Source organism: Macrobrachium nipponense, chromosome 41, assembly GCF_015104395.2.
Source record: "Macrobrachium nipponense isolate FS-2020 chromosome 41, ASM1510439v2, whole genome shotgun sequence".
Lineage (NCBI taxonomy): Eukaryota > Metazoa > Arthropoda > Malacostraca > Decapoda > Palaemonidae > Macrobrachium > Macrobrachium nipponense.
The window spans coordinates 11,395,752-11,408,845 of record NC_061102.1 but is presented as its reverse complement, the minus strand read 5'-3'; the positions used below and the strand labels follow the sequence as shown (position 1 = coordinate 11,408,845).

The 13,094-nt window shown below is 44.1% G+C and overlaps 1 protein-coding gene across 2 annotated transcripts in view; it reads right to left on the bottom strand.

Moving 5' to 3' along the window:
• Nucleotides 1-13,094, bottom strand: part of LOC135212495 (V-type proton ATPase 116 kDa subunit a 1-like) — a 60,217-nt gene that overhangs the window by 38,441 nt on the left and 8,682 nt on the right. The window contains exons 5-6 of one of the 2 annotated variants that reach the window (XM_064245983.1): nucleotides 7,408-7,517; nucleotides 6,170-6,296 (exon numbers count right to left, since the gene is read on the bottom strand). In XM_064245983.1, coding sequence (XP_064102053.1) covers nucleotides 6,170-6,296; nucleotides 7,408-7,517 — 237 coding nt within the window. The remainder of the gene's footprint in view (nucleotides 1-6,169; nucleotides 6,297-7,407; nucleotides 7,518-13,094) is intronic. The other variant, XM_064245984.1, reaches the window with a different exon arrangement.

Below are 13,094 nucleotides of genomic sequence, written 5' to 3'. Positions count from 1 at the left end.
AATCAGAGTCTTATTAACTGACTGGTGTTCGTCCGACCTTGGTTCCCTCCCTGGTCGTAAGAGCAGAGGGAGGGATCCTAGCCTCTGTCCAGCTGATCAGGGTGTGCACCGCAGGATCAGTGGTCAGACCTCTGGGCCAAATTTATAAGAGGGAGGCAAGCGTACCTCTTATAAATAGCAAGCAAGAACTAGTACCCACTTCAAGAGCCAATATGAAGTCATGGGTTTGTCTCTTGTTGGCCTCCCCTCCCCCCCTTGTTAGGGAAGTGGTGGATAATCGCTCCTATCCCTACTGAAAGGGATAAGCTGGAGCTCGGTCGTGTAGCTTACCTGCATCTGCCTCCTGTCCAGCGTAGTGACGACCGCAGCCCTCTGCCCACAGGTAGAGGGGGAGAAAAGAGGAGGAAGAAAAGCCAGTCACACACTCTTTCACTTGTCCATTCATGCAGTCACACAAGGATGCGATGCTGTTCTATCCACTCAGGTGCTGGGTAAGCTACACAACTTGTTGAGCAGCCACCACGGGTCCCAAGGAAAAGGTGTCCAAGGACCTGTGGGCAATATCCCGAAGGTAGAAGGAGGTAAAGGTGGTCCGGTTGGCCCAAACCCCTGCCTTCAGAACCTGTGCCACGGAGAAGCTCTTGCGGAACACAAGGTTTGGACCAATACCTCTGACTTCGTGGGCTCTCGGATGAAGGGTACGGGTGTCGTCACTACCATCCGGGTCGTACGCCCTCCTGATCACCTCATGCAGCCAGAAAGAGTGTTTTCTTGGATACCTCTTTCTTGGTAACCCAGGTGCTAACAGAGGCGTCGACACTCAGGCCTGAGGTGCCGAGTTCTCTTCAGATAGCGCCGTAGCGCCCTCACAGGACAAAGCAGCATCTCATCCACATCGTTATTGGTGAAGTCCTTCAAGGAGGGGATCGTGAATGACTCGAACCGGTCGTTAGGGACCGAAGGATTCTGAGTCTTTGCCACGAAGTCCGGGACGAAATCGAGCGTCACAGATCCCCATCCCCTGGAATGTTTAACATTGAAGGAAAGACCATGAAGTTCCCTTACTCTCTTCGCTGATGCCAGGGCCAGCAGGAAGAGGGTCTTGATGGTCAGCTCCCTGTCTGACGACTCTCGGAGTGGCTTGAAGGGACTTCGAGTCAAACTCCTAAGGATGAGAGTCACATCCCACCCCGGGGGCCTGAGTTCCCTGGGTGGGCAGGACCTCTCGAAGCTCTTCATAAGGAGGGAGATCTCGAAGGAAGAGGAGATATCCATTCCCCGCAGTTTAAGGACTAGAGCCAAGGAAGCTCTGTAGACTTTAACTGCGGAGACGGAGAGGAGCTTCTCTCGGTGAAGGAAGACGAGGAAATCCGCTACCTGCTGAAGAAGATGGACCACTTTCTCTGGTATACAGCTGCAGAAGACTGTCTGAGGTACCCAGCCATCTCTGTTGCTGCTCGGCGAGAAAAGCCTCTTGCTTGCAAGAGATGGTGGATAACAGCCAGCCGTGAAGACACAGGGACCGAACCGACCGGTGGTACCGTTCCACATGTGGCTGGCACAGGAGGTTGTGCCAAGGGGGAATCTCTCTCGGTGCTTCAGCGAGCAGAGCCAGCAGGTCCGGATACCAAACAGCCTGAAGACATATCCCTACTGAATGGGCCCAAGCCAACACCAGAGTGAAAACTCGCGTGAACATCTGTGGGGCGGTTGAGACCGAAACAAAGTGCCCTGAACTGGTACACCGTCCCGTCGAGGATGAAGCGGAGGTACTTCCTGGAGGACTGATGGATGGGTATCTGGAAATACGCGTCCTTCAGGTCAACAGAAAGCATGAAGTCGTTCTCCCTGATGGACTCGAGCACTGAACGTGCCGTTTCCATCGTGAACCGAGTCTGGCGAACGAATCGGTTCAAGGGAGAGAGATCTATCACCGGGCGCCAGGCCCCTGAGGACTTCTCCACCAAGAAAAGTCGACTGTAAAATCCCGGTGACTGATCCCATACGATCTCCACAGCTCGTTTGCTCAACATGGCTTCCACTTCCTGCCAAAGCGCCATGTCCCTGGCAGAACCAGGAACGTACGTTTGTAGATGGACCGGGTTGGAGGTGAGGGGTGGCCAAGACTCAAAGGGTAGTAGATATCCCTCTCGAAGGACATTCACTATCCAGGTCTCTGCTCCGTAGCGCTGCCAAGTTGCCCAATGGCTCGCCAGGCACCCCCCACTTCCGGCAGCAGGTGAGGGGGAACGCCGTCCCTAGCGTTTCCCTCCTCTCTTCGACTTCTTCCCGGCTCCTCCTCGAGAGGAGGAGGGCTGGTTACGATCGCTCCTTACAGTAGAAGTCGAAGGCAGAGTCTTTCCTCTTGGCTTCGAAAAGGCAATCGTCTTAGCCGCAGAGGAAGTGCTAGCTAAGCTCTTGGGCTTAGCCTCAGTAGCTTGAGGCTGCCCAGCCGCCTTCGAGACTGCCTGGTGGACTATACGGTCACTGTCGTCAGTGCGCCGTTGTTCCACCGCAGCGTCCACCATCTCTCTGGGGAAGAGAGAAGAGGAAGTCTGCACTGGTCCGCTGCGAAGACCCAAGGCCGCCTCGTGCCCTGCCGACCTGGTGAGGACAGTGTCCCTATGCCTCAGAACCAGGTTGGCCCACAGGTTGGCCGTCTGGTGAGCCAGGTAGGATATAGCCCTACCTCCAGACCGGCACAGTCTCACGAAAGCTGGGTCCCCCTCAGGAGTGATGTTTCCCGAAGAGGCCGCGACCTTAGACACTCTGAAGGACCACAGGTCTATCCAGGAGACTGCTTGGAAATCTGCCATGGCAGTCGATTCCAACACAAGTGCCTCTTGCTGCGAGAACCAGAGGTTCTCTGCAGCAGATGCTGAAGAGACACCCCCGGAGTTAGCCTAGCTAGCTCCGGGTTAACCTGCTTGGGCGGCAGAGGGTCCTCCGTTGGCACATAGAAACGCCTCTGTCGTAGTAGAGGTGGGGGAAGGAGCTTGGACGACCTGCCGGACCGAAGCGAACCCTCCTGTCCGGAGACGAGAGCGTCCACCTGGCTCAGCACACTGTCGGCCAAGGCTGATCGCGGCAGACCCACCATCGTCCTGGGTTCCTTCTTAGGCCCCCAGAACAACTCCAGCCTATATGTAGCCTCGGAAGGTGGGAGTGGTGATCCTTCCCCAAGATCATTGTGCTGACAAATCAGCGCAATAACCTCAGCAAACGACCTCCCGAGACCCTCCTCCTTCCACAGGAGGAACCACAACAGACCCCTCATGGTCTCCTCCTGCCACTTGTGCGTACGATCTGGTTGGTCCTAGGACCAAGCCAGGTTCGTAGGCCCTCGTAGCAGGATCATGCTCGTCGCGATTGCTCCTAATCGCCTCGCTCTTCCCGGTGTAACCCAAGGAAGTTGAAGGGATAGGAGAGGAAGACCTGATGCTACCCCCTCGGCCACCGGCAGAACCGGCGTGCTGGGGGGGCTGCAGACACTCGCCAACCCGCGGTGGTGATTGAGCTGCAGGCCTGGTTGCGCGGCTCTCCAGGGGAGAGCGGCTAGACCAAGAACAGCGGTGATGGTCCCGAGAGTCAGAAGAGCTGCTGTTGGTCCCCCTATCCACCCGGGACCGTCGTCGCTGTTCTGACTCTCGGGACCGTCGCTGCTGTTCTCGGTCTAGCCGGTGATGGTCCCAAGCGTCAGAACAGTGGTGACGGTCCTGGGCGGATAGGGGACCAGCAGCAGCTCTTCTGACGCTCGGAACCGACGCTCGGGACCGTCGCCGGCTAGACCGAGAACAGCGGCGATGGTCCCGAGCGTCAGAACAGCGGCGACGGTCCTGAGCGTCAGAACACCGGCGACGGTCCCAGGCGGATAGGGGGACCAGCAGCAGCTCTTCTGACGCTGGTCCCCCTATACGCCCAGTCCCGGTGGGAGCGGCTGTCAGGGGACTGGCTGAGTCCGCTGTCATGGTGGAAGTGAGGCCTGTCCTCACGGCGCGTCACGCCGCTTGGACCAGCCGAGGCTAGTCCAGGCGACCGAGGGGACCGTTTCCTCGCCTCAACCCACGGCCTGTCTGGGACCGTCGAGTCAACCCTGGGTACTGGTGGCTCGCTACGAGAGCGATCGCTGGCCTGATGGGAGTCACCTGGGCGACTCCCGCCAGTCTTCCGCTCCGTGCCTGGATCCTGGCGCCGATGCCTGGGTCTTGGCTGCATGGTCACCTGCGGGCAACCATACAATCGGTACATCTTGCGAACGAGAGGCCGAGATGGTACCTGGCGTCGAGGCACAACCTCTGGCACCAGGCGAGGAGGTACCGGTGTTAGCCGGTACCCCTCCGGTTCCCATCTTCTTCTTCCTTGCGGAAGGAGAGATGAGCCCCGTTCCTGAAGGAACAGGAGGACCAGCGGAAGCCCCAACCGTCCCACGGACCCTTAGAGGTCTCAAAGCAAGACTTCTTAGGGGGGGAGGAGGCTACCTTCTTCTCCCTCAGCTGTGTGGCCTGGGAAGTCGAAGGGGAAGTGGCAGCAGCAGACGACGACGAAGACGACGACGAATACGACAATGACACCCTCTTCCTCTTCTTCGTCAGCTTCCTTGGGACCACTGTCAGGTCCTCCATCCAGGACGGAGCTGGGGCAGTTGCCGAAGCAGCAGGGCCCGGCTGCACCTGTCCGGAAGGACCTGGGGTGGGGGCAACAACACCATGGGCAGGAATGACGGCGGCAGGAACTGGTACGGGAGCAGCAAGCACAGGAACAGAAGGCAGAGCAGGAACCAGTGGCATCCTAGGCACTGGCGGCAGATCCAATGGGGAGCTCTTGGGACACCGGAAGTCAGGGGCTGGAGCAAGAGCGGCAAAACCAGATGGCAACGTCACGACCATCCTCTGCATACCTGGCAGCAAAGCCTGCACAGCAGCTGTCGGGGTCACCATAGATACGTACTGCGTATATACAAGGTGAGGAGGCGCAGCATACCCTGGAGTGGACACTGTAGTCGTAGTTGTAGTCACCAGGCAATGGGTTACCAGCCTGGTCTCCCTCGCGAGAGGACACAGCAGCCCCTGAATGCTCGGTGTTCCCTGGAGCCCCAGCGAGTACCAGACCTGGCTGAGATCGTCCCCCGCGGCAGGCAAACCTGAGGAAGAAAGTGTCGGGTTAATGAGGGGGGGGGGGCAAAGTTCCCACCTCGAGCGAACGGAAGACCCCGAATACAATTGCACGTCGGGGTACCTCGCCCCCTCCTCTACACTGGACTGATCGAGGGAAGAGAAGGAGCGAGATACACCCCCCGAAGGGGAAGGAGCCATATGCAGGAGCTGTGACGGAGGGAGGAAAGAAGAAGACGTGTCCGTGACCAAGGGAGTAACTGGAGAACCCTCCGATGACTCCCTAGACAGCTTATGGGGTTTCTTCCTCCCCTCATAACACTCCCACTGCTCCTCCGACCAAATAATACACACATCACATGGCTCGGCGCGAGAGCACTCACGCCCTCGACACTGAGCACAAAACTTATGAGGATCAACCTCGAAAAGGGATCGAGAGGCCCCACACTTATGGCCCTCTACACCAGGGCACAATCTGCGGCTGACAGGGGGGTGGGGGGGGTGTCTTTCCGGCTCGCGGGAATCCATTCCACAAGACAATCACAAGAAAATCACAAAAAATAACCAGGTACTCAAGTTATTTCCACACAAGCACATTAGTATAAGAGAAAGTAATAATATCTCCACAATTGAAGGAGTATTCCAAAGCATACGACAGAAGCGGGCAGAGCGGCGAACAACACGTCTATCACCCAGCGCGGCCGAAAGCAAAGTGGTTCTTCACCTCTCAGTCGCGCCGACCACTGACTGTCGCACAAGCAGTTAACTACCGAACCCCCTTGTTCGAAGCTTACACCGGTTCCAGCTGCTGCTAAGTTACATTCCTATTGTTAAAGGACCGATGGTTTGTATTACGTATCGTAACAACTGAGGACTAGTATATTAAATGATAACTTAAACAAAATTGAACTACTTTGAAATTTGCTTCTCTAACCAATAATACAATCCTTCCTAGTTGCAGTTTTAAATCGACCACTAAAAAATTGTATAAATGGCATGGATGCTTAGATGCTTAGATGCTGAAATGGACTACTGCAACAGCAGGCAGAAAGACTTACTGTGACAGGGTCCTCAAGAGGTTCAGTGATTTCTGACTGACGCACAAAAACGTTGCCCCGACAAACGCGCCACAACATGCGCTCGAACATTGGCATCCGTTCACGAAGAGTGACACCAGCGACAAAGCTGAAACGCAGTCCACTTTTATAAATCCTTGTCTTTAAAGGGATGTGAAAAAGCAACATTGAATTCAAGTAGCAGTCTTCCATATACAACCAGTTCCATTTCAATGGCTGGTTTGTATATTGCATAAAGTTAGCCTAGGCATCCAGCGCTGTAGTTAGCCTATAGCATATAGCACCATGCAGTAATAAAAACTTTTATCAAGACAATTTTATTGTTGTACATTAAATAAAGTTTATAATAAATAAAATCTTTACTCTTTACTTTGAAAGTCTGTAAGTTCAAAGTTGGTATATAGAAGACCTCCTGTACAGTATATAAAACTGATTTTAGGTGAAATAACATTCCAAAAATACAGTGACCCATCACTTTAATGGATGCGAAAGACATCCGAGGTGACTGCATGAAAAATGATAGGCTTTGAAAGTTGTATGAAAAGCCTGTCTTTAAAGAGAACTTACTGATACATTCTGTATGTTCATCCTGCCTAAACAGTACAGGTTATTCTAGAGTTTTCATTTTGGTATACTACATACTCAGACTGGTATAAGCCAACCTTAATGTTGGTATCTATAACAAATATGTGGTTGACCTTAGCTGATATTTCTTTTTTAAAACCAAGGAAAACTGCATGTGATAATTTTTGTGAAAATAAAAGGTCCTTATACACAAGGAAAAAATTAGTATATAGTACGTACTGGACTGCATTGGATAAAGGAAAACAGAAAAATGCAAATGAATATGCAAAAACATAAGTGCCTTCCACATTAAAACAAAAATATCATAAGTTATCTTCATAAGAAAGTTCTATGAAATCCAACTTGACAAAAAAAAAAGGAAAAAGGACATTGGAAATGAATAAGAATTAGTCTCAGTTGAATAAGCGATAATCCAATAATCTGGAAGCTAAAATGAAATGCTCTTTGTTCAAGTGACAAAGCTCCTAGGTCAGAAAAGTTTTTTACAAACTAGGTAGTAAATGTCCGGAAGAACATCAATCTTTGATAAATCTATGTTAAGTATCTCTAGACAAAACAATACAATATAAATAATTGATAAACATAAAAACTGAAACAGAATCAACAAAATAACATGAATATGAAAGTATCCTTACCCGAGTTGAATCGGTCCCTTTCCTTCCTCTGCTGGAATGAGGTTCTGCGTGATGCTGCTGTTGGGCTCGGCGTCACGCTGTTCAGATTCGAAGGGAGATTTGGCTTCATGCTATTTTATTAACGTGAGCCAAGCCAAAGCATCCCAAAGTACGTACACACCATATAACGCACACAAAGCAAAAAAATTTTGTGTCAAAACATTGAATTTGAATCACAACAAATATAAGCAGCTCACACAAAGATTTATTTTTGTGTTAGCAAGAAAGATACACCACCACATTTTCCACACCACATTATGACAATAGGCAAAACACCAAAAATAAAAATGATCAGAGTAACACACAGAATACATTTCAGTTAGCATCCATAAATATTTGCCATTAGCAAATCACCAAAAAAGCAGTAGGAAGAGAGAACAATTAATTCTTCAGGAAAATATATTAATCTAAAATACTGTGGTTTAAAATAGTACATAACACATTTGTTTAAAATAAGTTTTATATTGAATACACTTACACCTCATAATTTACTTGTGGTTAACACCCTTATAGGGTGTACGTATATGCACATGCATACTTTTTGAAAGTTGTCTTGCGTTATAGTGTATCAAAACAAGAACACTCAGTATTAATTTCAGATTTAATGTAAAAACATAAAATGAAACAGGAGATATTATTGAAAATGTAACTCCACCACCATCATAGTTCAAAGAGTCACTTGGAAGTTGCACTTCACCAGTGCTTTAGATCACAAACTGTGAATTCCTTATCAAGCGAGATTAGAACAACAAAATATTAATTTTTTAACATTTATGCTTTTTAATTCTGTATAAATGCCTTTACCAGTAACCCAGTCATTTTCCTAAGAATTGCATATTTCATTCAGTAAAATGTTGAAACATTTACTTTGTACACATTTCTCATGTTTGTGTTATGGAACTTCTAGTATCCTTATTCATTAACTAAAAGTTGATTATATTACTGCAAGGGCCCTTCTCTTGATGTACCAAAGATTCATGGATGCAGACAGATGTTTAAGGCCAGCAACCTAAAGAATGCTACAAGCATTTTTCTCTTAATAAACAACAAACCTGGCATCTCTACAAAGACATACTATACTTTGACTTAAGGAAAGAAAAAATGATTCACTTCATACAACAAAATAAAATCCTTTTAATACCATAAACCTTAAAATGTGTATAAAGATGTGTACTATGTACAAGAGATTTTTAATCCTTTGAGATTAGACGATATCAAATGATGTACTAGTGCAAGTTTTATCCCTTGAGACTCCGATGATGTCAAATTACATGGTCTGCAGAAAATGTAGGAAAAAAGTTCAAAACAAATTGCTGGGATGATGTCTGAAGAGTGCTGGGTGATGGTTCAACTTTGTCACGTGCAAGAAGGGGCTGATCTACGTGATTTACTTTCAAACCGCTCCAAAACAGAAAATAAAAAAAATTTGCACTTAATTTTCCATAGTTTTACTTAATTAACTGGCACATATAACCTCATATATTACATTAAAGAAAATCTATTTTACTTTTTTATAGTGCAAAAAGTTACAAATTTTTATTGTGCACTTTCTTAGATGTCTACTTATGAAAAGGAAAGAAATTTCTGTTCTCGGTTCATGTGAATAATGCATTCATGTGAATGCATTATTTTGACAATATAGTTTTGTAGTTTTAACTTCTTAGTTAACTTTTTAAAGTTGATATAATTGATAAAATTATTCAAGTTTCAAAATGAAACCAAGCCCAGCATTCTATCATGAAAAATAAATTTACAGCAAACAAATGACGAAAACCATTTTCAAGCTTAAAAACAATAATCTAGACTGGAGTGTGTTTTCCCCGCATATAAGTTTTGTCACCTCCCTAAAATCTCAAAGGGTCAAGTACGAATAATCTGAAATACAAAAACCATGATAAAGAATAAGAAGTTTCCATAAACCACAACCAAACAAAATAAAATTAGTGGAAAGAAAAACAAAGTACAAAATATTAAACTACAAACGTAACAGACGTGAGAAATCTGTGTATAAATGAATAAAAAAAATTAATGAGAAACACTGTGTTGTCATCACTTATGAAGGTGCAGCATACAGATACTGTAGTGTAGGGTGAGAGAGTTATATGTGGTCACTGAAGCAAGCATATCAGTTAGCTTATATACTTCTGTACTTTTTGGAGTTTGAATACTCCAATACTAAATAATGTAGTCGATGTTTGTTGTATCTGAAACTGGTGACATAAACAGATGCAGCATCACCCATAACCATGGAGTATACCTCCTGCATGTAATTGTTATGTCACACACACCTGTACTATAGTAATTTTAAAAACACACTTTGAAGATACTACAACCATTATCTAACTGTTGCCTGACCCCAGTAAAAAGAGGATAAGCAGGAAGTCACTTTAAATTATCTTTATCCCATTTGTAGTAAGTTTTTCTATGGAGTAACATCCCTACATTTCTCTTTCCCTAAATTCAATATGAGGTGCGTCTGACTTTATGAATCTGTACCAAGCTGGAGTGGAAGAGAGGGGAACCACAGAATCCAGCAATGGTTTGTATGAAAGAGACATAAAATAATTTGTTGAATAACTTTGTAAACTGATCAGAGCAAAGCATCTTATAGTAGAAATAAAAAAAAAAAAAATTACAAATTTGCACTAAAAGCATCCTTTATTTGGAATGACTCATGAAGAAAGTTCTGTGACTAAATCTGTTTTACTCTTGATCCACTTAAGGATGTAGAAATGGCAATCATGTTCTGCAGCATAGCACAAAAGAGAAATTTCAACATCAATCATATTTACTGATTACAATCCTCTGCAAGAACTGTGGAAAGACAGTAACTCACTTCCTTTTCCAAGCACTGTCAAAGGAAATATATTCCAAATGTCCCACAGTCAAGGAAATGAAGCAGTCATTGCAAAACAGCTGGGATTGCCTAGCCATTAAGAACATAACATCATACGGGTGTGTCTCAACAAAAAGATGGAAGGAAAATAAGTCATAAAACACTGACACCTAATGATGAATAGAGGACATGAGAAATGTAGGGATCTCACATGGTGTTTTCTCAAGTCCAGGTTAAATAGGAAAACCTTTTTGTTGAGTGTTTAATTAGTTACACCTCATCATACTTACGAATAAGGACTCAGTAAGGAAATGGTTTACCCTCCTACAGATACAATTAATAAGGAATAGTTATGAGAATGAACAAAATATAAAACTCCAAGCACTGACAAGGGTGAAATAGAAACCAGCATTAGTAAACTTAGTACTACACTACAAACCTGGTCTTACCAAAATTACAGTTTAATTTTCTACAGGGAAAAATTTAAACTCATGCAAGTTTTTTGAGTATCTTCTCAAAGTCTACAATCCAAGAAATATTTACCATGAAGGTCCTTCTCAAGCTAATCAAATTGGTCTTTAGTGCCTTGGGAATCACATGGGGATGGAACATGTCTTGATTTATTATTCATGTGATAACTTGAAATTTTAGTATACATTTTTCTGCATATGTGAGAAAATGGGAATTTGTATGATTGGACAATTATGCAAAAGGTAAAAATTTTTTGGGGGAGTGGATCATTTCCTTATTTTCAGAATCAGGTAAGAACAGAAATTTCTGATTCAGATCCTTCTAATTGTATGTTTCTGCTGCTACATCTCCTGATTCAATGCAAATGTCAGTGCTGTTGATGTTTTATGTATTTTTATACTTTATTTGTATATGCATCACCTTTACCGTACGTATTGTAATTCCCAAGCTTCCATCTTTTAGTGTTGATGCTGAAAAAAGATATTTCTCAGTGAGCAATAGAAATAAATTTACATTCAGGTAGGGGATCGTATTCCTTAATTGCTGTTGACTTTTCTGTGTGGCTTCCACATTGACAAATCTAAATTGTTTAGCAGTAATACAGCATCTAAATGACTAAGAAGACTAGGATAACAAGTTCTTCAGTATAAGTTACAACTCCCAATCCTGATCCAAATAACCAATTTGAATAGCTAAAAGAGAAGCTTCATATGAGACTGTAATTAGGTTTTGTGTTTGCTGCCTCAAATTTACTGCGTCATCTTACCTCACATTGAAATCTAACTATTCCTTGACAGCTGCGAAAAGAAGATGGATGGCTATACTGTCGGACACAAACGATGTTTACAGGACAGTAATATACTATACTGTATATTTCTGTACTTAAAGATATCTATTGGTGTGATACGCACAATGGATACTCTTTAAAAAATCATGTTTGGAAATATATATCATATATCACAAAGTCACTGAGGAGGTGGAACAAGATCATACACTGCAAAAAGAAGCAAAACTGCAAAATGCTATTATAATGATGAAATATCAGACTACATAAAAAAAAATGTGGTTGATATTCAAGATGAGTATTTAATTATTTTTCAATTGATGTCATTTCTGAAAAACAAATAGAGAGTACATAATTAAAGATATGTTACAATGGAATAGAATACTGTATAACACTTAGGCCAAAGGCCAAATGCTGGAACCTATGAGGTCATTCAGTGCTGAAAGGGAAATTTTGAGTATAAATGTTAAAAAGTGCAACTTAAAACAACTGTTAGGAAAGGGTGGAAAGTAAGATGGAAGAAAGAGAATATGAAAGGAAGTACAGCAAAAAGAATAAAAAGGGCTGCAAAGAGCCTTAAGTATGTAATGATGTAAGACCATCACTGGACTATTTTAAGCACACTGATGGCAGTACCCCCCTATAGGGTAGATAAGTCAGAATCCATACAATGATCATTGATACACCTCAGCTAATGAACCACCTTCAGGATACCACAAATACTATTTATACTGCAACTAATGATACAATACAAATAACAATGTCATCCATCAACATTTAAAGTACTACAACAAACCTTACAGAGAAATATCCTGGCTATACAAAGAAACTACCTAATTCACAGCAGATAGTATACAAAATGACTGACAATCTTTAAAAATAAGGCATTAGACTATACAAACCACATTAAACATGAAAAGTAACAATGCAGTAAAAGCAATTGAAATTTGTTGTTTGCAAAATATACAATACATTATTGATATAACATCATCATGAAATGAAATCTTCCATCACTGTTATGGTACGGTGAAAATATTTTGTATGATGAAAAATAGTAACTGTGGTCATTTACATTAAAAACTTTTACTACAAAAACTATATTCAAAATACCATTAACCCTTAACCATGAAATGCCTGTCGGGGCTAAAGCAGTGGAAGACAAAGAGCCATAATTGTGGCTTGGTTAAAGAATGGTGCCCTACCATATACTATTTGAGAAAACTTGGTTAGTACTTGGTATGTTACTAGACTGCTGTTAACTTTGTGGTTGTCAGAGTCCACCTCACAAAATACCAACCAATCAAATTATCATCTTCAGCTTTCAAAGGCAGTAGTGTATCTGATGTGTTTTTCATCTTTTTTTTTTCCTAAGATTGAAGCTGATTTATACAAATATATGCTTCTAACAATTCACAAATGTCTTTGTGGTATATCATACTTTAGTAGGAAAATAATAACTTATTAGCACTGTATAAACATAATTCAGTCTGCAGATCGGAAATGTTTTTTAGCTAGTTGGTAAGGGAATGTGACATTACAAATTACTATCTGTGATTC